The following is a 27,064-nucleotide window of genomic DNA, read 5'->3' as shown; positions in this document are numbered from 1 at the left end:
TATGTAAGAAAGTTTAAACTGCTGCCGAAGTCAATATGTTATGACTGGTTTATTAAATAATTTGGAGAAATATGCAGCCAACTCTGTCAATCAGCCAGGAGCCAGTAAAAGCTAAAGTATTAAATCAGCTTGGCAAAGGTCATTAATGTACTGTTCTTATTCTCTATTTATATTGTTGGCATATTGTAGAGTTTGATGTTTTTGAATCAATACACATGCCGGCATGTTTACTGTTGTTCGTTAGACAGCTACACATTTTATAGACGTCATGTCCTACCATTATAGCAGTAGCTTTGGCCAGACTTGTCAGTACTGCTACTGTCTGCTGCTTCCGTCTCATCTCTGCCTGAGCTACACACACACTGAAATAGAGAGGCCTCGTTATGCCATTCGCTGGGTTGTTTGAAGCAGTTCAGTGCAGGCAACATATAGATCACATCCACTTTCTCACATTTAGTCATGCTCTATCTGCATTCGAAAGCTTCAGCTGAGAAAACTGCAATGCATTCTCTTATAGGGGTGAATGCACAGAAGATGTTTTGGATCATTTTCAACCCCCACCCCGACCCTCCTCCCCTCCCTTCCCTCAGGACTGTTCTGTTATGAAAGGCCCTCTGGCTCAGTCATACAATAAGTGGCTGTGGGATGTTACTCATACCTTATAGCCAGGCACCGCCGCCTCGCAATGTGCAAACTCAACCATGTGCATCTGTTTTTATGTCACATCCTCAGGAACAGAATAGAGCCACAGAGATGCGTGAATAGGTGTCAAGGGGGAAAACTTACCATGTGTGCACGGAGTCTCTGAGTATAAGTCTAAAATAGAAGTCATAAATTAAAATGCTCCCAGCGTCAGGCGGGATGTTTTCAATATGTATTATGAAACAACTGTTTTACTTGCAAAGAGAGAGAAAAGCGAAGCCTCTGCTTTGCATACAGAACACTGAGCGCTAACCTTGTATTTACAGGCCGGAAACATATTTGCTTTTTTATTACTCTTATTTGTTTTCTGCTCTGTGTGTGCTTCCATTGATTAGTGCATATCATAAGCTGCAATGTCCATCCCACCGGACAATGTATGTATATGTATATAATCAGAGCAATATGCAGTTTCAGCCATCAATACCTTTTCTTTGAGTCCTTGGGGCGCAAGTTAATGGAAAGGCTCCATTAATGTAACGTGATTTAATGTTCATTCATCTCATTTTTTCATTCACTGGGTGGAAGGAATAGTGAACAGGTTCTATGGTTACAGGTTATGAAACAAGAATGTACTACCAGCTCTGTTAGGGTATTCTTAGGCACAGCAGTGCTTTGAGCTAAATGCTAACAGCAGCATGCTAACATACTCACAATATTATTGCGAACATGATGATGTTCTGCAGGTATAATGTTTACCATGTTCACCATCTGCCAACAAACGCTAGTTAGCACTGAACGCAAAGTGCAGCTGAGGCTGACGGGAATGTTATTAGCTTTGCAGTTATTTGATATTATATAACAATATGATAATACATCATCCAGGAACCATTAATGTCTGTACCACTTTTTGTGCCACTTCATGGACTAGATCTTGAGATATTTGACAGAATAAGGTGGTGGCACCAGACGAAAAACCAGGAGATCATGAAAGTCAGTGGCACAAAGTGTTGGACCAATAGACTTAACAACAGGCCAACATCACCATCCCTAGAGTCATGCCGCTAGGAAAGCTAAACCAATTGACTGTTAATGCATGACATAAGGAATCAAAGCATTGAAAGCAGACAATCAAATAACCACTAAATACAAAGATGTTGAGCAAAATAATCGTGTATTTTGGCATTTTGAAATTTGGCATTTAAAATAAAACAGCTCTTCACGAATCATTAGATGAGTAATTAACTCCAAAGGTCAGACAAGATAAAGAATTATTATTTGTCTTTGTACTTTGTATCCTTCTCCTCACTGTTTGGCAAACCTGTTTGCCCAGGGAAGGGGGCGATCTTCAGGAAGAAATAGGGGTTACTATGAACCCGCATGGCCACCAGGATGGGAGTGGCAGCATAGAGCAAGTTAGCTGACAACACACACCAGAAAACATCATTTGGGATACGAAATGGAGCAGTGGTACGAGGATGGAGGGACCCTCCAATATGAGCCCACTGGCACTGGAAGGGGAGACAGAGCAAGATGTCAGACTGCATTGTCATAAATGAACACTACATATTGTACATCAGCACTGATACTTCCACTACCATCTGTTTTGTTCTATATTCACATTGATGGCAGGTCATTTAATGCCTTAAAGGGGCTATTTGTAAGTTTCTCTGCTGCAAGACATGGTTTCTTGCCAGAAGCGGGTGGTTGTGATTGTTGCTTGACAAGAGCCTTAGCCATCTAATATATATAGATGATAATACACCCACTGAGCAGCCCTATGTCTTTAGGGCAGATCGGAGGCTACAGTGAAACATGATCTGAAAATGATGAGGCTGGTCGGGGTTAGCTTGTAAACATGCTAACTTCAGAAGAAGAAGAAACATGATAGTGACAAGAGTTAACATTGACATTTCTTTCCGACGCTGGAGACAGCAGAATGAATAAAGAAATGAGGTTTGATGCTGAACTTTTCCTCTAGATTGGTAAACAGCTGTTAACGCTGGTTATATAGCAATAGTAGTACTTACAAAAAACTCCTTTAATGTTTCTATACACAAACCCTCCAGAGGTCTAACTTGGAAGGGAAGAGTTACTTTTTTTCAAACAGTCATTAGTCTACTGTGAGAAATGTACAGAAAAAGGTCTCTAATGGAGGCGATAAACTACTGCACAGAAGATGTACAGACTTAAAAAGCTGGCAATTTAGAAGACAGGGCAGGCAGAGTGTGCAGCCTTTTATAAACAGCAAAACAAGACTTTAATCAAAGACTTCGCCTCCTTGTGGTTTCAATCTTCCTGTCAGATCAATATGGAAAGAGAGAACCACCAGCTTGTAAAAATGCTTAAAAGGATAAGTGTGGTCCAGGTAATTATTAACGGGAGAGCTCACATCAAGGAGTTTAATTACAGTGACACATGTCAGACCACTTTGTACTGAGGTCATTATTGCAAGGAGTGGCAATGCACCTAACTGTCAGTGCAACACACTTCAGTATACAACACCTGTATCCTAATTATGTACCCAGAACCAAATTCAGTTATCGACTGTTTGTCTTCATGGCGTTACCTGAATCATGGCTCCAGCACAGAACATTGTCCAGTCTGACATCCATGTGCACCCAGGCTTGAGGAGACCGTAAACAAAGGCACCCAACAGGGGTAGTCCGTAGAAGAACAAGTTCAGCATCTGTACAAACAAATGCAACGCAATTATTCACTCATTATTTTTTGCAAAACTGAACATGTCATCAGTTTTTTCTGCCACGTTTTGACCTGAGTCTGTATTCTGCAACATATATTCTGTGGTTTTGTGGTAGCATCCTGAAGGTGAGTTGTTGATGTAGATATAGTTTACATTCCAGTTATATTCCAGGGATTCTGCATACAGAGAAAAGTGCCAAATAAAGTGGCGCAGGGCTTTTTTTTTCACTATTACTCTAAGTTGTTGTTGGGACATGACCAGCACTACAGCTGCATAAAATTAGCACCACCATCAAATCATTAAAGTTTGAGCACTTTTAAAGTATTTCGATGTTGTATATGTTCCAGGTGTTCCTGGGTCCAACTACATCCAACTAACTCAATTTAATCTCATGTTGAACTTTATTCTACAATGTGACTAGTAATTTCAGCTGTTAGATAAATGTTGTACAATAAAAAGTACAACACAACATCTCTGAAATGTAAAGATGTAAAATGAGCTCTTGGAAAATGGAAATACTCTCTATCTCAAAATTGTTCTGAAGTGCAGTGCTTGAGTATTTCTCCACTTCCCAGCTCTGCAATCTCTCAAACACAAATTTGCACCCTCAGCACAAATGACTACTTCCGTACAAGGGTCATTACAGAGACTGTCTTGACCTTCAGCTTAAAATATTTGGCGCATGAAAGCCAGTTTTCCACTTTATAAAACCCTCAAATTATACTGCTGAATGCTTTCTTTTCATTCTGGCTCTGATGTCTAGATGAATTCTAATGAGTTCAGCTCAGGGCCTGAAAGCCAATCATATATGCCCTTCAGTCTTTTGTTAAAATGTCTTTTTAGTGCTGCCACATCTGCCACATATCGACCATCATCGTCACTGAATGAAGAGGTCAGTAACTGCAGAAACAGTGTAGCCCTGTGCAACAAACCAAACTTCATTTCAATTCTTCTACACACACACACACGCACGCACACACACACACACACACACACACACACACACACACACACACACACACACGCACACGCACACACACACACACACACACACACACACACAAACATAGATTTGAAAAGGCAACCACAACATACTTTCACATGTTGCACACACACCCTCCTCCCACCCATAGAGATGCTGATGGGGGGCTTTGGGAAAGGGATTAGCTTATCAAGTTCTCAGCATGTGGTTCGTCTGTCTGATCAATGACTTGCAATTGCGCCTAGACTGCTGCCCCGACAAGGTCTTTGGATAACCTATTGACAAAGCTGTGTATACCCAACAAAGCACAACAAAACCCACAGCAGTGTAGGGTCAGAAGGAGAAAATAAAAAGGAAAGCAGCCACAGTAATAATCTGTTATCCATCTTAAGCAAATGAAAGAGAGAGACAAAGATGCGCTGGCCTCTCAACCCGCACTCATTGTTGCTGTAATGATGAAAAATGGCTCTGTAATCAGCTGTGAGCTCCAAGAGTGGAGGAGATAAGGGCAAAGCCTCCCACAGACTGAGAGTGATATCCATGAAAGCAGAGGTCCATTATGTGGCTTGTTATTTAAAACAGGCTGGAGAGGAGCTTTCGGGTGTTGCAGGTGGCGTAGATAAGAGAGGCTGAGTGTGGAGACAGAAAGAACAAAAAAAAAAAAAACCCACCATGACCCTGGGGAAGCCCACAGGATCTTTCAGGTAGGGTTCGTAGTGCCTCAGGTAGACAGAGCAGGCCTCAACTGGAGAGTCCAGAGCCGCCTACAGGGACAAAATCACAGAAACACCTCACAATACAATGCAGTTCAATCATCATACATCATATCATAGAACTGAACATTTTCCTGTCTGAATAAAAAAATAATCTCCAGATAGACACATAAGGATTTTTGGTTGTAATCACAATAAGACAATGATTGTGGTTTAAGGAACTGTTTGAAATTTTTGGAAATAGGTTTGCTTGCTTGCTGCAAATCAGACAAGAAGATCTGCACCACTCCTATATTTGTATATAGTATCCTGTATATAAAGCTACATCCAGCAGCTGCTTTTGTGCTAAGCTAACAGCCTGCTGGAGGTAGCCTCATTTACCATGCAGACATAACACAGTTATCAATCTTACAGCTTTTTAAAAAAACACAAATTAGGATGTTTCTCAAAATGTCAGTCTATTCAATTACCTGTTAGAATATGAAATAGTTTCATAGTAATTATGTTAAAGTGCACTGTTGATATATTGTTGCCCTAGGCTTTAAAGTCAGATCCTTTTTAGAAAATAAACAAAAAAATCCCCATTTGGGTCAATTAGTCTAAAGTATTGCTTGTAGAAGCAAAAGTATTACATTGTATATGAATCCTCGACACTCCCTGGCGAAACCACTCATTGCGGGCTATATGACTAAAAACTACTACTATTACTACTACTGCCCTAAACTCTGTCCATAACATGAATGTGATGTGCACTCACCAAGCCTCTGAGGATGGTGAAGGCCATGGCAGCTAACAGCAGCAGCACCAGGATCAGGTCCAAGGGACGCCAGATCAGTTTCATGCTCTGAGCATGTTGAGCCTGAGGGTGGATGTCAACACAATGTACAGTATAGTGCTGGTTAGTCAAGGTCATGGTTTCATTGCATATTCTCATTTTAATGAGATGTGTGTTTCTATAAAATGGAATGAATGAATGTGTGAATGTGTCTTCTCTCCCCATGTTTTCATAGTAGTTAAACCTGCATGAATTGGTTTTTAGCCACAAAGGAGAACCAGAAACAAGATATAAACACAACACTGACAGGTTCACACATTTAAGTTGATATGGTGAGATTGGACGGAACAACACTGGCATTTATTTTTAGCTGTATTTGTGTCCCCCTGACAAAGGTACGTCCAAGATTAACTCATGTTTTAGTTATGCTTTGCTTTCCTCCAATTTGTGCAAGATGTATCTGGTTCTTTAGCCACTAAATCCACCATGCTCACCAACTAGTTTCTAACTTAGCACCTGAAAGCAGCAGTGATGGCAGTTTTGAGAGGCAACCAAAACAGTAAAGTTGCAGGAAAACCAAAAAAAGAAGCCAAAAGATGCTAAAAAGCATATTTCAGTTGACAGGAACTGCAGAGCTGGGTGATTTTTATGATTTTTATGTTTATGATCAATTTAACCCTAGCTTTAACTGAGACCACAATGGGTTGAGGCTAAATTAAGACCATTCTCCCAAGGGTAAAGATATAACAATCAACCATTTAAGATAATTTTCTCCTTTGGAATCAATATGTTATGAGGTTAAGACTGACCCAACACAATCACTGGATAATGTGACAGGAAAAAGAAGTATAAAAAATATCATACTGAAGTTTGGCAAAAATATTGTAGCTCCACTTGCTGACAAATTCTGATGATCTTCTTTCAGATTCAAGTGAGCACACAAGAAATTCCTACTACCACACTGACTACACCACCTCTGTATAGGCTATTGATTAAACACATTCAGCTAACATTAGCTTTCCACATTCATGTCAAGGTCTAACCATCCATGCATTGGACTTACATTGTATCCACCAATTAGTGGTCTGTCCTTGGGCCTTGTGAACAGTGTGACAGCTCCAAATACAGGCATCAAAAGGAAGAGAAAGTTGAGCCAGAAAACTGGACGGATCTCTGACCCGTATTTACCTGTGAGAAAGAAAAAGTCAGGGATGGTTATTAGGCTTGCACTCAACCATACGAGGATGCAATCTAAATATTTTCAGTAATTAAATAATTAAACTTCCAATCAAAACCTTTATAGCACATAGACATACAGTACAGTATGTCTATAATAACACAACAGAGAGAACATGTTGCCTGCAGACGAGTTTGATCTTGTGACACTTTTGTATGCAGTTTCAAAAGCCAACAACAGATGCTTTAAGTCTGTTCTCTGCTTTGTTCTGTGGGTTGTGATGGCAGATGAGGCACAGGGGCTGTGCGTGTTTTGTTGGCAGGCTGAACTGTGACACTGATGGTACACGGCAGTGCAGATGTTGACTTGATTAAAGCTTGTCATCACGGGACTGGTAGACGGGGAATAGAAGATGAGGCTCACCTGCCACAATCCCGGCAATGAACACACTCATGTTGGCAGACAAAGAGCCAGCCCAGAACAAGCCGAGGGTACGGTAGGCTTTCCTGTGACAGCAACCAAAAATGAAGTGTGATTATGCAGTTGTAGAGACTGCAGGTAAGATAGAAGGTAATCACTACAAGCCTAAGTGGTATCCTAGAATCTTTTATACATCTATCACGCATATTTTGTGTAATACAAAAGTTAGCAAAGTTTGAGGCTGAAATTGTTTAACAGAATATTTTATTTCTATGATAGCCCCTGCCCTAAGGCAGCGCCTGCTCTGAACTCCTGAACTCACTGACTGCACTTTATGACTAACTCACTCAGGAGAAGCCTCTCTTTTATAAAAATGCTGTTTTATTCAGGCCATTGTGATTCACAGACTGCATGTTGCTTAATATTATTTACTATTTCTTTAAGAAAAGCTAAAAATGTAAAAGCTGAAATGTTGGAAAATAATTCAATTCAATTCAATTCAATTTTATTTGTATAGCGCCAAATCATAATATACATTATCTCAAGGCACTTTACAGGGTAAGGTCAAGACCTTACTTTGTTACAGAGAAAAACCCAACAGTTCCCACAACGAGCAAGCGCTTGGCGACAGGGGGGAGGAAAAACTCCCTTTTAACAGGAAGAAACCTCCAACAGAACTGGGCTCAGGGTGGGCGGCCGTCTGCCTCGACCGGTTGGGTTTAGGAAAAGATAGAAAGAGGGGGAGGGGGAGGAGAGGGGAGAGAAGAGAGAGAGAGAGAGAGAGAGACCAGGAACAGCTGTGTAGGTAATGGTAATTATGGGTCTGAAGCTTGTCATGCACTGTCAAAAAATTAAATCTCTGTACTATTCCTACCATATACATCCAGCTGCGAAGGCCTTCTATAAAGTTGTGTGCTCAGGTAGATAGGGTATTGCTTGTTCTCTGTTAAGTCATTTGAAGCAGGCATTTTGTAGTGTAGAGTGTGATAAATGAGCTTGACAACGGACTTGATCTGCACCCACCTGTCTGTTATCCTGCTGATCATCATCAGGTACATGATAAAGTGTGCTATTCCATCCCAGTAGCACATCATGATGGCATATGCTGTTCCCAGATAGGGCTCTCCCTGGAACACATCACATGAGATCATACTGCACAGTGTACAGTGCTAATGATAGACATTTGGTTAACATGGCTGCCTGTGCTTTGATGTAGTGTTTGTTCAGGGTGTTTAGCTCGATGATATGGCCTGAAACCTTCTCTGCTGTTGCTTGCATAATCTTTCAAAGACGTCTTCAAGTGAAAATCACACATATTTTGTCTTAGTGTCATTTTGGTGTCATTATAGTGTCATTTAGATGTGGCATTAAGAAACCTACTGTCTTCTGGTAGAAGTCCATAAAGCCAGAAACAATGCCATCATATTCCAGGGCACTTGTCAGGTCAATGACACAAGTAAAAGAAAATACAGCAAAAACTGCAAAGGAAAGAAAACATTCAGGGAACTAAAAAAAGAATATACTTGACACTGGGCACACAAAAAAGCTTCATATTGAAAGTCAGTGTTGAACAATATCAGCTTCAGATTTCACAAAATAATAGGAGTTAAGAAACTGTGACGTGTTAAACAGCAAGTTATTTAGAGGGCACTGTGGTTTTGAAAATTTCAAGAATTACTCAATCTGTGTTGTCTACCTATTTTAAAGAATACATACACATATTAATAAGGAATGCTAAGGCTGTAATGGCAGAGAACCATGTGTCTCCCAAATATCTTTCTGCACTTTTTCTTTTTCAAAACATTTTCCTTCAACTGGCCTGTTATTGATTTATGTGACAGTATGTCTAACAACTCCTCCAACCTGAGTGACCATATAGGTCGTTTGTCTTGACAAGATGGGGAGAAAATTAAGCCTAAAGCAGTGATGTGGACTGGGGGGATGTTTATATTGGGTCCATGGTGAACAGCCTTCCTTTATCCTCAGGTGAAGAGCCCGGCAGAGCTGAAAGGCCACGTCCACAATACAGAATCTTAAGTGTGGAGCTACACAAACACAAGTGGCATGTGGGCCTTGCTGATACTCTGAACTAAAAGTTATAGACTCTTTTACCAAAAGTTCTACTAGTTTTTCACTTACTACTCACACTCTGGCAATCAAATAACAGAAGCACTGCCCTACCACACCATATGTGAGTCTGATCTAATTTGAAAAGGGCTAATTTGAGCGTCACAGAGGTCACTGATGAACTTTTCAGTAGAGGCCATCTCAACAATGAATGGGTCGTAACATCATCTCATCATCAAGCATGGCATATTGGAGACTTTCAGGAGACTATTTGGTAGAGATATCAGTGCCCCTCAGTCTGTGAGTGTGTCAAACAGCTCGGGTACACACAGGGTGCTTCTGATGACCACAGTAAACTTCTAAAGGATGTTTTAGTGGATAACATGCCCATTGGGCTGTTAATGACCAGAAAAATGTAACCCAGATTGATTAGACCTGGTATCAACTGCACAGTGTACAGTGCATGGTCTTGATGGAACATTTAGGGTGAACAACATGCAGCATGGTTATAATTGTACACACCGGTTAAGGAAGTGTTACTGTTTGGGGACATTCAGTTTAAACATGTAAGGAAGGTGGACAAAGCACTGACTTCACTTCATGGGGAGCAACTGTAAAAGCCATTACAACATTACAGAATGTCATTATAAAGAGAAACTGTGTGTGTGTTGTGACATGGGTGTCTCTCTGCAGTTATCACACACTGTATCTCACCCCACCCTTCCTGTTTGTCCTTCACATGATACACAAACACACACACATATACACACACACACACACACACACATTTTTCTCTGTAATCCTCAGGACAATCAGGTGTATCTCTGACATCTAAAAGGTGAGATAGCAGCGGGATTATGGCTCTCTGTCATTGAGGAGAGCTCGCCACAGCTTTGCACTCATTGTTATGGCTCTCCTACACAACGCTAGCATTGCCTTCGGCACAGAGTACCAATATATCACCTCATTTCTGTCCCACTAGCATAGCCCCTGGCATCAGCTGCAGGGATGTGTATGAAGGGAAACCCTTGGCTAGAAATGGAAAACATAGTCTGACTGATAGCTACACACAAAACAGGGCAAATGTAGGACAAATCCCATAGAGGCGTTCAATTACGCATGGAACAAACTGAATATGAACCTCCTTATGGTCTTCAAAGTAAGCCAGTAATGGAGTCTGAATAGTATTATACATGAGCAGTGACTGTGGAGTCTAGTCATGTATTAGCATTTTCAAATAGTTGTGCCTTTTGTCTCAAGGTCAGGCAAAGACTCAAAAGAATAGCTAAAAGGTTAAGTAAGCACAAGCACTGTGAAGGTCTTCAGCGTGCAGAGGGTCAGTCATGCCTCAGAAAAGTCTGGCTAAGCTTCATGAGCCTGATCAGTCTAAGCAGCTTTCGACGTATCGGGTGAAATCACTTCGAATACAATTCATGTTTTCACTCTAAACCAGTGGGTAGTGAGTGCAAGTTCTGGAAATCCTTTTGTGGGAGTTGGTATCAGCTTCAGCACAATGCATAGTACTTATTAACCTTTGTGTAGTCGCTGTTAAAGTCCATTATTTGGAAATACATTGCAAGTAAGTTGGGAAATGCACATAGTTGTGTTAATTACCAAAGAATAAGACGTCTTTAGGTGGGTTGCCACGAGTGATGAGGAAGTAGAACAGAAACACAATCACCAACACAGCAATGCCGATCTCCAGGATCACAACAGGCCTGTGAAAGCAGAGAAATGTCACTGTTATCTAAGAAAAATAACAACACATTGTCCACGTTTTAACATAATGTCACTGCTGCGATTTTAGACGAAATTCTCCCTCTGATTTTCTGCTTCATTCTCTTTACTAATTAGTTTCTCCCATGGAAGTTGTGCCAGTCTTCTCTGCAGTGTTAAATTAGTAAATGATGATGAATGGGAAGTCAGAGAGAATGATAATCACGCAGCAACACTCAGAGTTAGCACCAGGAGAAATAATGCAGAAGTGTGAGGGGAAATCTGTGTGAAAGATGCACAGTGTCCAGTGAGAGCAAAGGCACTGCTGGTGTGGTAGTTTGTGTGCCTGGAGATTCCTGGTGAGATGGTAGTGTCACATTGGATTTACCCTCCTGATTGCCTGCCATCTCAGGCTGCTTCTGAAAAAAAAGCAGTAGGTTCATATGTAATCCCAGAGCTTTTAGAAATATATGGTTGAGTTTGACACAATGTGTATCATTAGTTTGAAACATCATCTTGCTCATGATGTTTGGCAAGAAAATGCTGAATTTGTGTCCCTGGTATTGATCTGATAAAATTCTTGCAGTGCAATATCATTTATATATATATATATATATATATATATATATATATATATATATATATATATATATATATATATATATATAATATTTTCAGAATAAGATGATGTCCTTTTTGTGTATTATATGCACCAAACAGCTTGTTTTGCAATAAATAATATTTTAAAAATTTTAGAATTAGTTTTGCTAGTCTGATCAGAGTATCCATTTCTTTCTAAGACAAAGTCACAGAATGGTATTAATGATATTGTAAACTTCTAGTATTGATTGCAACAAGTTACATTGTTAAAGTACAGACCTGCAATATTTCATCTCTCATACTGCTGTGGTGGTACGCCTACCAATGGCTTAAAAGCATAGCTTTACAAAAGCTTAATTAATCATAGGTAGAGGTGTGGGAAGCAGCAAGTTAAGGCCATGTTAGTTCACCACCACCATCTATGTTTTCTGGTCAAAGGTACCACCGGCACCAAAAAGATTAATGTGCTCAAGGTATCTCCCAGTAAACAACATTACATCCTCGAAAAACTCACACCATGTGCTCACACAAGGAAAACAAATGCTGCGAGAGCAAAGGGAAGCTCCCTCGCTGCCTCTTCAATTCAACACTACAGGAAGATTTATGCACACAATACTGTTTGTTTGCAGAGTGGAAGAGCACAAGGCATATTGTATGTCAAGTGCTATTTATCAAACTCTTCTGTGCAGTCTGTATTGATTGTCAGTGTCCACACAGTCAAAAAAAAAAGATTCAGCAGATATTCACACAGGAGGAGCATAAAGTCTGTTGGAAATGAGAGATATCTTGTGGTCAAAACAAAAAACAAAAAAGGAGAGTCGAACATATATTTTACCACTGGCTCTGTTTGTACAGCCTATAGCATTGTAGTATGCAATCAACAACTGGTAATACTAAGAAGGCAGTTACCCAATAAACAAAAAAAACATACAATTTGAGTAAGAAAATGTTCCCTCACAGCATGGAAAAGTAATTATCTTCAATATCATATCAGATTATCTCCACAAATGGTATTCGCACTGAGTTCTTTTTGCTCCCTATTCATTCCTTTTTACCCTCCAAGAGATGACAGGTTTAATCATTTAAAGAGTCTTCATAATTGGCAAATACACCCTGAAAATTGAACTCATTGAATTAGCAGTGCCCAACATGGTCAAGAATTTATGAGGTAGTTACAGTCAAACACAGACAGAAATATACCTTGAGTTTTAAGCTCACAGTGTCCTCTAGTGGTGGTAATATATACATACTGTGTCATCACATGATACATAAAGAATCATCTGTACTATTACACATTTATATTCTTTTAATTCTAAAATAATTGAAACTGTTTGATTGTATATCAATAAATGATATTACAGGTAATAGTTATATGTGTTGTGGTTGTATAATATTGGTGTATAGCAAGAGCAATAATTTAAAGCTTTTCTGCAAAGCAAACATTTAAAAGATTGGATTTTATGTCAAAACTGAGCAATAAGAAATCAATAATGACTTACTCTTGAAGCTCAGGAACGTTGTTCATGGCATAAAGAATGCCCAAGGCAGAAAATGAAAATAAAAAGACTAAACTTTCCATCTCTTCAAAGGCTGTTCAACCCCACTCCCTGCAGCAATGCTGAAAATACAACAAAGTTATAAGTTGTGAGTCAATAATAACCCATTCCAGTCATAGGATCATTAAAAACATGTGATCAAATTGATTTTTCAATTATGCAAAGGCATCAATATATTCATGAAAACTGATAGAAATAAAATGAATCTTTTTTTTTTTAAATTACATGGATATCATAAAATAAAAATCCAAATGAAATCTATGGTTTTTAATAAAATGGAGAAGAAGCAGAGCAGGCTCTTACCGTCTGGCTACGCTTTCGGTGGATTAATCAAATTACAGCTGGCCTGAGGCAGACATGGCCTTTACAGGGAAAATAATGAAGTGGAGACAAAGAAGCTTTTGGGGGGAAACTTACGCAATTTGGTTTTGTCAGAGATTTACATAAGTCGCATTAGAGAATAGGCCTACATTCCATTTTATACAGCAACACAAATTTTCAAGTTATTCTGATTCCTGTTCTATGTTGCAATATGTGTTGTGTTTTATGTTTAATCCACTGTACATAATGCCCACTAATACTGCAGTTTATAGTTTAATACTAACTCTGAGAACTTTGAGAGGGCAACAGGCTGTCCCGTATGAACTTCAACACAGGTCCATTACAACTGAACACAGAACCGTTCTCCAACATACCATGCTATCCAAGCGTACAACCGCTCTGCTGGACTTAAATGAAAATGCACTCTGTCAGTCCTCTCATCAAGCCAGGTCATCACTTCCTTGTTACTGGTCTCTTTGTGTGTCAGGGACAGTGGTAGCAGCTTGTTTTATCAGTCCGGATACAAAATTGTGTTTTATATCAATATGACTCAATGGAAATTAACAGAAAAAAGTGATAAAGTGATATGTATATGATGACATTTTAATGTGTAACCAAGGGAAACAACAGGGAAAATGCCTTGTGTTTAGTCCCATCATGTTGATCTTCCAGTGGGGCAGTGAAAGAAGAAAAAACAAGAAACTTTGATAAGAAAATGAACAACGTTTGCAACACTGAAGCCTGTTGTATGATTTATGATACATTGATCCATTGATAGATTGAGCTCTGTGTGATAGAGCTGCTTTCTAAAATAATCACGTTCCATTAGGAAGCTAGTGAAGCTGCCAGAATTCCCTGCAAAGTAAACATGGGTCTGGTAAAACCCAGATGAGGGTCAGCAGGTCTACATTAGAGCTGTCCTGTCTTGTTTCCCTCACAGTGAACAAAATAATGCCGATATACATGAAACATCTTTCACTTGAATGAGTCACCATGAACATATGCAGTAAGTTCTCCTATTCAGTGATGCTGCATTCGTGACAGAGGGACCAACATACAGAATTATGCAAAACTAGTTTCAGAAACAACATGAAGCTTTACATTGATCCAAGGCTGCAGATAATGTTTACTGTTTAAAACTCCACAGACTTTACACATGATGTCAAGATATTATCCTTTGCCGTTATCTATGGGATGGTGAGATAACAAAATACAAAACAAATGAATCACTGTTGAATGAATGCTGAATCAGTGCTTGGCATATTGACACTGCTAGAGAAGTTTGTGAACAGTTTGAACAACAAAAACAGAATATTGCTTTTATTTATTTTGAATGAGGCAGAGATTATGAGAAAATACAGGACAAAGAATTAATACGTTTGTACACTGCACATAAATTCCTCTAATCATCCACAAAATTAAAAGACACTGTTTCAATCTAGATAATCATAATCTATATATTAAAATGTGTATAATGGCTAGCAGCTTAATGTCATTCTGCAGATACTTCTTCTTCTCCCTTCAGCTCTTCTTCAGATTCTTCAGCCGGTTAAGGCAGTAGAAATGCTCTCAGCTGTCCAGTATTACTTTACTTGAGTTATTCCATGTGTATTTCCTTGTGTGCCTTGTTAACTTTGTTTCTCCCGTGCCCCAGGACTCCAGTGCCAGACCTACTCCAGTTTCCTCTAGCTGCTGTCTGCTAACTATCTCCACCCAGCTCTTCACCTCCAGCAATCTCCAGTCTCAACCATCTCCTTCCCTTTGCCCCATGCTCACTATCAATTCTCCATTTCCTTGGTCTCACAACAATACCTCACCTCTCCGGCCCACCTGCCCTCTTCCTCAGTCTCTATTTCTCCTGCCTGCCTTCTCCTGCCTCAGCCCCATCCTCTGCATGGATCTCCCCACCACCATTTCACTCTTAAAATAAAATATCTTTCATACCGCCTCTGAGTTTCTGTTTCTGCTTCTGGGTTCATATATCTAAAACCAATGTTACAGAACAATCGGGCAAGTATGGACCCAGTGGACACAGGCTTAATCTTCCAAGCACTGGCTTCACAGGGCACTCTCGCTGATCATCGTGTTAACGTCTCAAACTACCACTGTTTCCCAGCTTTCGGCCCACATGGACCAGTTCACTGCTCACCTGTCTAAGCCAATGAGCTAATGAGGATCACTCTACCCCTGAACCACCACCACAAGCTGCATCAGCCCAGGCCGCTTCAACCCTGCTTCCCAGATAGCCCTTCATGCCGTCTTCAGAACGTTACTCAGGTGACTTGGGGGCTTGTGGAAGTCTTCTTTTTCATTGTTGCCTAGTTTTTACAGGTTTTTACAGTCAGTCACAGATAGTTCAGATCAATGTAGCCTTTGTAATGGGTGTAGAATACAGATAAAGCAGCTCAATGTGCCACAGCTCTTTGGAACTCCTTTCTTTTCAAATGCTATCTGAACTGAGAAAGGTTTCTGATCACCCCATTCACAGAGGCTTCTAATCATCAGAGTAACAGGTCAGTTGCAGACTGCTCTTTTGAATTTAGGACACTAGCTGCAGAGAGTGGGATGAGACCTCACTTCAGGGTGTTTTTGTTCGTGGGTTAGCTGAGAACATGAAGGATGAGTTAGCAGCAAGAGACAAGACAGATAGCCTTGATTCTCTCATCTCACTAGCCACCGGCAACCCACAAAACATTTGTGTTCTGCAAAACGAACTCTTGTTGTAGTTTTGTTGTGTTTTCATATGACCATAGAACATTTAGTGCATGTTGCAACGTATGTGCTACTTAGACTATATCAACTTTATAAAATTAAGTAAACTTAACTCAAAAAGTCTAATTGTTGACATTACATAAATGATTATGTCAGGCTCACAAGGAATGGATGTTTGTGTCAAGTGAACATAACTTTATAAATATTGGGGATGGATCTGTGTTTACAGTGTAATTTGGATGGTACTCCTGTCACTCAGAGGCTCATGGTTCAAATACTTTTGAATAGAGTTTCTACGCAAAAGTATGAATAAGTAGAGGGGTTGAAAAATGCATGAAAAGTTGTGAAATAATAATAATAAAAATAAAAAACTGGACCTGGGAAGAACATATAGTGGGATTGTGTTTGCAGCAATCCCACCTAACTAACTTGCTCAAGTGTCACAGTCACAGCAACTGAATGGGCAAAAAAGTGTGAGACTAAACTGTGAGAGTAAGTGGGAAATATTTCTGCAGCACTTTCTCCAGTCATGATCAAAATTGCTCACTGGAGGCAAATCCTCAGTGTCTCTCATTTACGTGCCTCTGCTCCGCCCCTGGATGTACTGCTCACTACTTCTACTCTGCAATGATTCTGTTCCAATGGCCATTGCTATAATTCAAGCTAAGGTCAAAACCAATTGTTGCAGAATGATTCCAGTAGGGGGAGCCAGATTCAAAGTAAAATGGCAGAGATCCTCCCAATGTGAAAATAAAGCTTTGTAATCACAATTACTTTGAGATATAACATGTTTCTATTGAAAAGTTTAAAACATTATCAGAATTATTTTTGTAAGAATTTGTACACCACATGAGTTTGCTGTTATTGTATTCAACCAATTCTGATACAATGAAGCCACTGAGAATCAAGAGCAATATAAATGTCCTCAGTGCATCCTTTAAAATAGTGCAGCTGAAATGTGCCATGATGCATCTATTTTTCTTTTCTGTATCATCAGCCACCACCTCACTGACATAAGACAATCCAGCATTATCTGAGGGAAGACAAAGCACAACCCTGCCAGCAGGTCTCCTGAATACTACCTTAAATTTGTACACAAACACACAGACACACACACACACACTCCGCCCTTTGCTTGCCACCACCCTCCTTTGTTGGGAAAAGGGGGGACTGTTATACCAGGAAAGCAGTAGCTTTGCTGGAAACAACTGGAGTTCTTCCAGCTTGGTCGTTCAATAACGTACAATGGACAGATGGATGAGCGACCTGCAGGACGAAGATGCACGTGTACTCCATTTAACATCTAAATTAAATACACTTTATACAATAACTGTCTGCAGGGAAAGCAGTCCAAGTGATTTTGCTAAAATGAAATGTTTAACAATAAAATATTATGTTGCAGAAAGAATCATGCACATGCAAGCCATGTGTCTTTTTTTTTAACGCAAATGGTTATAATTGGCCCTTATTGTCCATATTAATAACTATTAAAAACTTTTACGCCATTCATGCCCAACATCATATTTTGTTATGCATTTGTAATATTCTTTCCATATACTATTTTATGCGACTGTTTTGTGCTTTTTCTGCTATGTCATCTCTGATTTTACCCAGTTAGCACTTTTCAACATTGGTTAGTCAATGGCCTGATTATTATTAGAAGTAGGACTGGTGGTACTGTTTTGACAGCGGAAGTAGAATTAAGCGAGTATTGTGGGCTAAATTTAGGCCCACAGCCTCTTAAAGTGAGAGAGAAAACAACTGCAAAACCTGATGATACTGCAAACTAGTTTTTAGAGAATTTTAGTTTATCTTAAATGATTTTTGTTCCGACGTTTCTTTTTCAATGAGTAGTTGGCTTTTACTGGAGGAAAATAAGTTGTCTGTGAATCTAAGGGTAATTTGGAGATTCGTAATTATCATCGCCACCACATTTTCTTACCAAAACATTTATTTATTTATTTATTTATTAATAGACCTGATTCACTTCTAAATTAAACTTCAAAAACTGTCACCTGTATTATGTTACACAAAGAGCTACAAGTAGCTCACCCCCTGTTTTAAAGAAGCTCACCCAAAGGTTCTGAGAGTACAGTCTATAAACGATGCAGAGTACAAACTTGAACTTCATTCAGTTAAATGCAACTCGAAATGCAACTAAATCAATACACAGACATACCCACCACTCTTCAACAACAAATAATTATTTGTCAGTTGTCAGTCAAATGAGCTACGCTGTCAAGTTTGTCAGATTATCAGATATGCAATAGTTGCAGTGATGGGCACTCTTCCCGATAAAAGGAGAGATATAAACTAAACTTATGTATGAAAAAGTATGTTGCCATGTATTAAGTGGGTTAAGCTGAGAGCTTCGCCTTGAGTGCCGTTTTTTGATGTTTGTAATGGTTTTATCATGTCTGTGTATTCAGGTTTGACTGAATCGTGACTCAGATTTTTGACACATAAATTGACACTGATAGTGGTGTCTGAGTATCAGATGTTTTTGGTACAAAATGTAAGTTTTGGATATTGATATTTGATGACTTGCTAAATCATCTCATTCATTTGATTTGGTTTGGAGATCAGTTTGAGTCTTTTGGTATGGGATGTGAATCAGTGTAACCAGTAATATAAGACATGAGTAGCCCTCAGCCCCCTTTATTTGGTCAAAGTAGCTCTCAGAGTAAAAAAAGGATTGGAGGCCCCTTGTGTAAAACAACCTTAACTCAAGTTTGTGTACAATTTCCAGAGTATAAGTGACATTTCTGTCAGCATGGCAGATGGTTTAAAAAATGCAAATTAGTAAATAAATAACACTATGAACATGACATCTAATTGAGCTTACTTTGAACAGATTTGCATTATATGCCAATTATTCTTATTTAGTGCACTTGCAATAGGGCCAATAAATGAGCAGTAGCGGGTTACAGTCTTCTCTCATCTGCCAACATATGTATTTATTCGTCCTGACCTGAACAGTGGCTCAGGTGTGCCAAATGTGACTGATGAACTATTTATGGCCTGGCTGTTTTCTGCTAGCGATCAACAAGCGGCACTGCGTGTGACGACAGCGGCGGAAACATTTTTTCGCTGTTCAAAATGGCACCGTCTCAATCAGGAAGTGGGGAAAACAACTAAGAAGAATAAGTTGGATAAAATTCCACATTTCTGTTTCTTTGACGCGAGTCTTCGTGTAAAATCGGCGCGTTTACCTGGGGTTCGGATTGCGATTGAATAACACGTAAACGGTAAGTGTATTTCGAGGATATTAAGAAAAGGCGACCGACACATCGGCAGTCTCCTTAAAACAAGATGCGTTCTGGGCAGCCTCTCCTAGGCGCGCACGTTTTTTACGACGGGCTACGCCGCTTCTTCGGCGGCTGTCTTGAGTTAAACGTTATCACAAGGAGACGTTATCGGTAAACGGAGACCAATGAAATGAGCTGAGAGCAAGGGAAATTAGGGTAGCTGTAACAAATAAAAAGAACCGTAGCATTATGGATATGTCGGAGTTACTGCGCCAGCGTTAAGAAAGGCCAGTAGCTAACTAAGCTAGCTAGTTACTTAGTAATAAGCTATTGGTTTGATATTGGCTAACCAGCCAGTAATGTGGTTCATCGAGACAGCCAAGCCAACGTTACTTTTAAAAGAGGACCATATAGTTTATACGTCAACTACACAAACTGGCTTTTTCATCGTAGAGTCAGAAGACCTATCTAAGATGTAAGGTTTTCTCAAGTAAACCACACAGTAATGTTATTCCGCTAACCTTCGCAGACAATGTACAAAACGAACATACCCAGTCAGAAAACGCAATGAGCTATGCTAACCTAGCTATCACAATTAGCTATCAGAAGTACGACTGCCATAAGTAAACTAATTTGGGTTCTTGCTACATTTTACCGCAAGAGATTATTTTCCATAAAAGAGAAGTGGAGAAATTGGAAGAGCTTTGTAGCCAGCGGTAGTTTGCTTGCTAACCCTTGCTAAATGTTGTCGTTCGGTAAGCTAGCAGTAGTGGCAGTAACACTAACGTACAGCTTTGGCTGCTTTCCTTTGTGCTGTGCGGACACCAATGTGCCTTCGTACATTTTCTTACAGAAAGCCACATTTGGGCTCACTCAGGCACTGGTTGTGTGAAAACATCACACAAAGCAATAACACACATTTATATTAATGCATTATACGAGGAAATATTAGCTAAGGCCAGTTGAATTGCTGGGAAAGGACTGTAGCGTTATAATCTCAGGGCACCTTGAGTTAGTTGAAAACCACTGAAGCTCGCACTAATCTCTGGGGGACATTAACAATGAGCCAGGAGAGCTAACTAAAATCAAAGTTGTCCTTGCAGAAATTATCGTGTTCATAGACGTTGTTGATCTGTGCAGTCACTGGGGTAGTGTTAACTGCCTGAATGCATCTAGTACAGGAATGTGTCCCCACATATTTTACTTGAATTATACAAGGTTGGAGCATCCTATCATCAGTGGTGGGTAAGAATGAAATGCTTGCCAAGAAAAAAAAAAAAAGTGGCTGTGCTTAGTTTACTCCACTACGCCACTGCTTCACCATAATGTGATTCTAGGGTTAAAGACATCACTAGAGTTTTCTTGAATTTCCTGCCTTCTGTATTTTAATATAAAAACAAATAAATGGCTTACAAATGTTAGGACTAATATGTAACAGAAATCTAACATAACCTACAGGGATATTTGGTAAAGAGTCAGCAAACTGAGTGATGAGGTGGAAATGAGCATAACTCTCACAAGGCTGTCCCCTCAAGTTCTTTTTCTTTCCTGCAATGTTCATTCCTTAGTTTCCAATGTGTCTGTTGCCTGCAGCCAAGGCTACTCAAGCCCCATGCATAATAGGTTGCCATGGTGGCTGGCTATTTTTCTAATTATGTAATTCCCCCCTTATTGACGGATACTATTTGGTGTCTGACATTAATGACAAACTTGGTTCCCGTTACAGTTTTAGTCGACTGCCCCTAACCCCAGTGATGTGGTCAATGGCCTTTGTGTCATTTGCTGTCAAATTCCCTTTTGAGCCAATGTAGACTTTAATGGTAACAGAGAGGTTGTTTAAATTAGAATGTCAAGCAGAAACAAAGTTGAAAAAAACAACTCACTACTCCTTTTATTGTTTCACACGTACTCAACCGATAGTAGTAAAACTTATTATTAGATGCCTTTTCTCAGAGAGAGCCCCATGGGCAGGAAAATTGCTCCATCACATAGCGCTCTTTTTGTTTTGTCCTGTGAATTGGTTACTTTTGGCAAGACAGACTAGTTAGCCATTTATTATTTAGAAATGGTTGTAATAGCCGGCTTCCTGTCCAGGGATGTAAGAGCACAAAACAGTAAAGGTAATCTTTGAGAAGTGCTGGTGTGTGAGAATTAAGTTGTATGTTTGTGCTGCACAGTTCCCCCTTTTCTAATTCATCACTGTGTTAGACAATTGATGGCTGCATGCCCTGCAGGGACTCTGAAGGTCACAACACACCGGATATGTTGATACTGTGTTCAGGGCTTACAGGAACTGTAAGGATGATACACAGGGAACATGGGGGTATTTCACAAAGCAGGATAAGCAAGCAAGTTAGTTAGATAACTTTGAAAAGTGTTGAGACACATCTGGTGTAATTTTCATTTTCCTAAAAATAATGGTCAGGCTTTGTATAATGCATTCAGATAATTATTATAATGACGAGGAAATAGAATATTCTTTTTTTGGGATATTAGTTGTTAAGCCACTCCCTTGTGGAGTGAGCCAAAACAGCTGTGATCCATGGCTCAACTGTCGCTCCTGCCCCCTGCTCTCTGTTCTCCCTCTCCCCTCGTCTTTGCTAGCCCCTTTTTTCCTCCCCTCTCCAATTGGTGCCAGTGATAAATCTCATTTATGGCTCGTGGGCTGATTAGAGTGAGAGTGAAAAATGTGGAGTGGAGGAGGGGAATCAGGCCTAGGTAATACATTTGATTCAGTTCCTGCTTACCCAGAATCTGCCCTTCATTTGATAATAGTTCATGTATTAAACATAACATGGATATTTTGCCAGAAGAGAGAGAAAGAACAAGTGAAAGTTGTTCAAAATAAGTGGCCATAGTGTTCACCTCCACGCTGTGAGAAGAAACAAACTGGTCCTTTATGTGTATCCCATGTTCCAGCTAGTATCCAGACCTGGAGGTAATGTGGGTCTCTTCCAAGCCACATAAGAGCTCTGTAAGAGATGATTGAAATGCAGGAGAGCATGCCACTCTCTGGCATTCCTGGCCACTTTGCCTTAAGGATTTCTGTGAAAATAGTGTGTCAACATCCTTCTGAGAAATGCAAATACTGATTTCAAAATGAGACTCATCCAAGAAAGAAATATGAGTGACTGGCTGAATACTGCACGTCATTGTTTCAGTTTTCAGCCTGGATTCCTAACCAGCCACATGTGATGAATAGGGAAGGAGAACACAAATAGTTATTAGAAGTCTGGCACACAGCCTATGTTGTAAAATTTTTTGAAGTAACATATGTAGTAGAGTGGCCACACTGTATATGCCATATTTTCCACTGGCAGACTTGTAATAAATTAATGCTTCCCAACACAGGGCTGACCAGTCTGCACAGGACTCTAAGCACCTGGGGACCCACAGTGTCTTTGTGTTAGGCCTTTTACACAAGATAAGAACACCAAATTTGTGTTGTCCCATGTTTACCCTATTTAACTGGGGTTAAACATGCAGGTTTACCCTCATTTCAAGGTGGGTTATTAATGTAGGTTACTTGACATGACACTTTCCCTCCCCTGATGTCAATCCTTTGTTGAATTTAAAAATGTTACTAGTATTTCCATATAGGATGGAGGCTACATTTATAGTATATGGACATATGCAAATTTGCAAGTCTTGCAAGCTTTTATTTTCTGTCTCATCACTTCAGAGTGCATACTTTATTGCAAAGGAGATTTCAGTATTCAGTATTTTCATTTTTATCCAGGTTAAATCTCTCACGCAATTCACAACCATACTGCAGAACTTTTGGGCCAAATCTGAACACAACTTGTCAAGATCAGAGTGGAACAAAAAAAAAATAACCAAAGCAAGTTCTTTTTGATGTTGGTGATTCAAAAGTAGAGAGAGGTGAACATGGTGAGCCTTTTAAAAACTGTGCTGTTTCTGTAACCCACTGCTTGACCACACATGTTGAGCAAATCAGTTTACTGTAACAACAGTTACAGTCAAGGGTGGAGGCATTCGCAGTTAGACCCTGACCACCAGCCCCTGCCTGGTGTCAGAGCACAATGTCAGCATATGGTCACTGCACATCACATCATGGACATAGCAGCCTACAATTGTGAAAAAATAGGATTTGCCAATGGATTTTCCTTACCCTAAATTTTAATTAATTGGAATTTTTTTTTTGTCTTGGTGCATTTTTAAAATTGCAGAAAGCCAGTTGAATTGTTGAGTTTTTATAGTCAATGTGTCCATTAGACTCAAGAAGTGCATTTGCGTTTCTAAATGTTCTTCTAAATTGTCTTTTAACAAACGTGTTACGGGATACCCTAAGGCCTATGGTTTGGTGAAGTTTATCGAGTTGTCAATATGAGTAAATATTTGCCATTCTTGTTTTCTAGAGGACTAACACTAAATTGATCCCCCGGGTGTTGATTTTAAATGTGTCCGTTAGTGAGAGAGAACACCTTGTTTATCACAGTAAAGGAACAGTCAGTCTGTATGGTCAGCTGCTCTGAGCCAGTGCAGTTTCATTTATTCCCTGTGCCTAATCTTGACATGTGTCGTCCTGCCTTTTATGTACTGTTGGCAGCCAGTTTCTTTATTTATCTTAACTTGCTTTTGTCCTTAAAGAGTGGTTTAATTAATCTCATATGGCATAGTCCAATTAGATTTATGTATGTTTTTGTAAGTGAGGCAGCAGTTAGTTTTTTCCCCTGTCTTCAACCCATCTTTCACAGTTATGGAGGCAGTGTTGGAGGTTGGATTTGTGAAAAGATTAAATGGATTTGAGCCAGAAGAAGAGGGTTCCTGGCAAGCATTACCACACTTCTACTATAGTAGTATAACACTGTAATACACTGGAATTCAGATTTCTTGTGTAAGTGATATTGTTTACTTGCATAGCAAGATTGATAATAGTTTTAGGCAATATTTAGATAAAGATAACTTCAATATAATGCCAACATTAATAAAGATTACCTAATTCATTTTTTAAAGAATAATGACCAAGATGTGCAATGAGTGCACTTTACAGTTGAAAGTTGAACTTGTCAGTGCTCTCTGGTGGACAAACATTACTCTTTCTTAAACATATGTTTGGCTTTTCTCCACTGCAATTTACTGTTACTTTTCAGAAGACATTACCTTATATCTGCAATGAGTTACTATACTTAGAAAATGTGATATGTAGTGTGAACATACTTTGCACATTCACACTCATAATGCACTTGAAGATATTTCTGACCCTGTGGAAAAAATGGTTCAGCTTCACAGAAACTCTAAACCAGGTAGAGTTTCATCAGGTCAGATATAACACACAAAAAAAACTTTTTTTCTCTTCTAGTCTTGCACATACACACAAAGACACACCAACTCAGAGCAGGTATATACAGTCTAGTACTGTACTTTTTTAAAACAGTTTTGTTGGAAGATCATTTTTCTGCCATAATTTCAGGCTGGACATCAGAACAGTGTATGCACTAAACTGCAGATTCTCAAATTTTGTGTAGTATTTGCCAGGAACTTGTTCTTTTATCCAGTGAGCACCTGTTCTATTTCAGATTAAAGAATTAAGATTTACTTTACAGTAACTGGGGTTTCCAACCCCTTCATATTGTCTTCCACCTAATGACCTCTGCATCATTTTTTGATAACGGATTGTCCCTGTCTAGTTTTCTGCATGATTCACTGGCTAGCATTAGCGTTGTGGTTCAAGAGTATGAAAGCAGCCTGAGTTGATCCTAGCTGAAGCCCACAGATGAGCTGAACTGACCATAGCACAGTGAAGTGGCACAGACAAGCTCCCTGACGCTGTGCATGTGGTGCAATGTTCTCACGCCTGCCAGAGAAGTGAGGTCAGTCTGAGCGGAGCAGAGTACTGTCTAGATTTGAACTGCGGTAGGGCAGAGTTCAGGAAAGTGAACCACTTCTACTGGCAATTTACTCCACAGAAATTCATGAACAGAATTTTTGTCCTTTGTATTTTTTCCAGTTCAGGCCAATATTAGTATTTTTGGTGATGTAATTGTTAATTTGTGTAAGCAGCACAGGCTGTTTTCTATTTTGAGACGCTGGTTTGCTCCGGTCCACATTTCAGGACAAGCTTCAGTATGTGCACAGGAATGCCTCCTGTTTGGGTTAGGGTTGTGTACTATACATCATTATGTTTGGACAATTGGACTTGCAGTTTGTGTTTGTGAGGTCACAACAGTCAGGAATAATCTTGCAAGGCATGTTTAAAGCCTGTCTTGTATCATGCAGTCCATATCAGTAGCCCCGATTTAGCTTCCCTGTGCCTCGTTGTTTGCTTGTGAAATGTGCATCTGATAGCTTTTGCTTGGTGTTACCACCGACACTCTAAGTAACCACGATTGAGAGGGGTGTGTAGGGGGTGGAGATTCAGAGGCAGGGAACCAGCTGCCTCCAATGAGTAGCAGAGTCCAACTCAGGGTTAGACTGGGTGAGAGGCAACAGCCAACACCAGCGGCTTGCTGTGACAGGAGGGAGGGAGGAAGAAGAATGAACGTAAGGAAAATGGGGACATGGAGATGTATAGTGGGAGGAATTGTGATGTAGATAGGAGAACAGCAGGCCATTACTAGAGGAAAACAAAGAGGGATAGAGATGGAAATAGGGAAGCAGGCAATACCACTGAGAGAATATAAGGCCAGTGATGGGGACAGTGAGAATATAGAGTGGGAAGGTGACAGAAATGGGTGATGATCCATATTTAGAGAATTGAAAGGACAGATATGAGTAGACTACAGCATTAAAGTGGGAAGTATCAGATGCACTGAGATGAAGCAAACTTTACCAAAATAGGAGCAATGTTGTGTCTGATGTTTGCATGTTAAAAAGCAGAGCTGCATTTATAGATAAAATGTTTTATTTATTATTATATTAATAAAGTAGTCATTTATCTAATCTAATTATCTATTTTAATTTATCTGTCTATCCAATTATTAAATGAAACAGAACTATGACAATGAAATGTACAGCATATATCCTGTCTGTCTAAGTAAGCATTTACACTTAACTAGTTTCCTTCTTTTAGAGAATAGCAGCATTTCTGTAACATTGTTTTGGGCGTTTTAAAACCACATAAGAATATAGCTCCAACAGTAATTACATGCAAAAACAAAGCACTGTTGAAATGTCACTACGTTCAGCCTTTTGTATTCAATTAGAGCGCGTATACAAATTTCTAAATGCAAAATAAGCAAGTATCTATTCACCTAACTAGTTGAACCAGAGCAATAAAGGGTAGAGAGCTGCTTGCAGCTACAATGTGTCATCATCCTTCTGTTCTTAGGAAATTAGATGACAGAGGAAAACGGGACAAAGAGGCAGCTAAGTGGATCGTTCTCCCTTTGATCTAGTCAGCCTTTGATCTATTTCTGGTGGGTGCTGGTGGTGGCAGTAGAAGAAGAGGGATTCGCTCCCTAAATGAGTATT

General features: G+C 39.6%; 2 protein-coding genes across 4 annotated transcripts in view; one reads left to right on the top strand and one right to left on the bottom strand.

The window, feature by feature from the left end:
* Positions 1 to 1,796: 1,796 nt before the first annotated feature.
* Positions 1,797 to 13,786, bottom strand: tm6sf2b (transmembrane 6 superfamily member 2b). Its single transcript, XM_071487446.1, has 11 exons — positions 13,653 to 13,786; positions 13,293 to 13,411; positions 11,092 to 11,195; positions 8,791 to 8,888; positions 8,434 to 8,537; positions 7,414 to 7,496; positions 6,877 to 7,001; positions 5,796 to 5,897; positions 4,997 to 5,089; positions 3,209 to 3,328; positions 1,797 to 2,150 (listed from the first exon to the last, which is right to left on the bottom strand). Exons 2-11 carry the CDS (start codon positions 13,370 to 13,372, stop codon positions 1,914 to 1,916), a joined length of 1,146 nt encoding a protein of 381 aa, XP_071343547.1. The 5' UTR covers positions 13,373 to 13,411; positions 13,653 to 13,786; the 3' UTR covers positions 1,797 to 1,913.
* Positions 13,787 to 19,474: 5,688 nt separating this feature from the next.
* sbno2b (strawberry notch homolog 2b) overlaps positions 19,475 to 27,064 on the top strand; it is a 60,064-nt gene continuing 52,474 nt past the window's right edge. For 2 of the 3 annotated variants that reach the window (XM_071487436.1, XM_071487435.1), the window contains exon 1: positions 19,491 to 19,630. The gene's annotated coding sequence lies outside the window, so the exon portion shown is untranslated. Of the gene's footprint in view, positions 19,631 to 27,064 lie in introns of all 3 variants that reach the window. The other variant, XM_071487434.1, reaches the window with a different exon arrangement.

Source organism: Trachinotus anak, unplaced genomic scaffold (assembly GCF_046630095.1).
Source record: "Trachinotus anak isolate AG129_WGS33_773 ecotype Australia unplaced genomic scaffold, CSIRO_AGI_Tana_v1 ptg000010l, whole genome shotgun sequence".
NCBI lineage: Eukaryota > Metazoa > Chordata > Actinopteri > Carangiformes > Carangidae > Trachinotus > Trachinotus anak.
This window is presented reverse-complemented; position numbering and strand designations above follow the sequence as displayed.

What these genes read in the sequence shown, in the direction of transcription:
- tm6sf2b (XM_071487446.1), bottom strand. Translation starts at nt 13,372, where the DNA reads ATGGAAAGTTTAGTCTTTTTATTTTCATTTTCTGCCTTGGGCATTCTT. An exon ending in CATTGCCGGGATTGTGGCAG is followed by an intron (nt 7,002 to 7,413) that starts GTGAGCCTCATC and finishes TCTTTCTCACAG; the next exon opens with GTAAATACGGGTCAGAGATC. An exon ending in TCACCATCCTCAGAGGCTTG is followed by an intron (nt 5,090 to 5,795) that starts GTGAGTGCACAT and finishes TTGTCCCTGTAG; the next exon opens with GCGGCTCTGGACTCTCCAGT.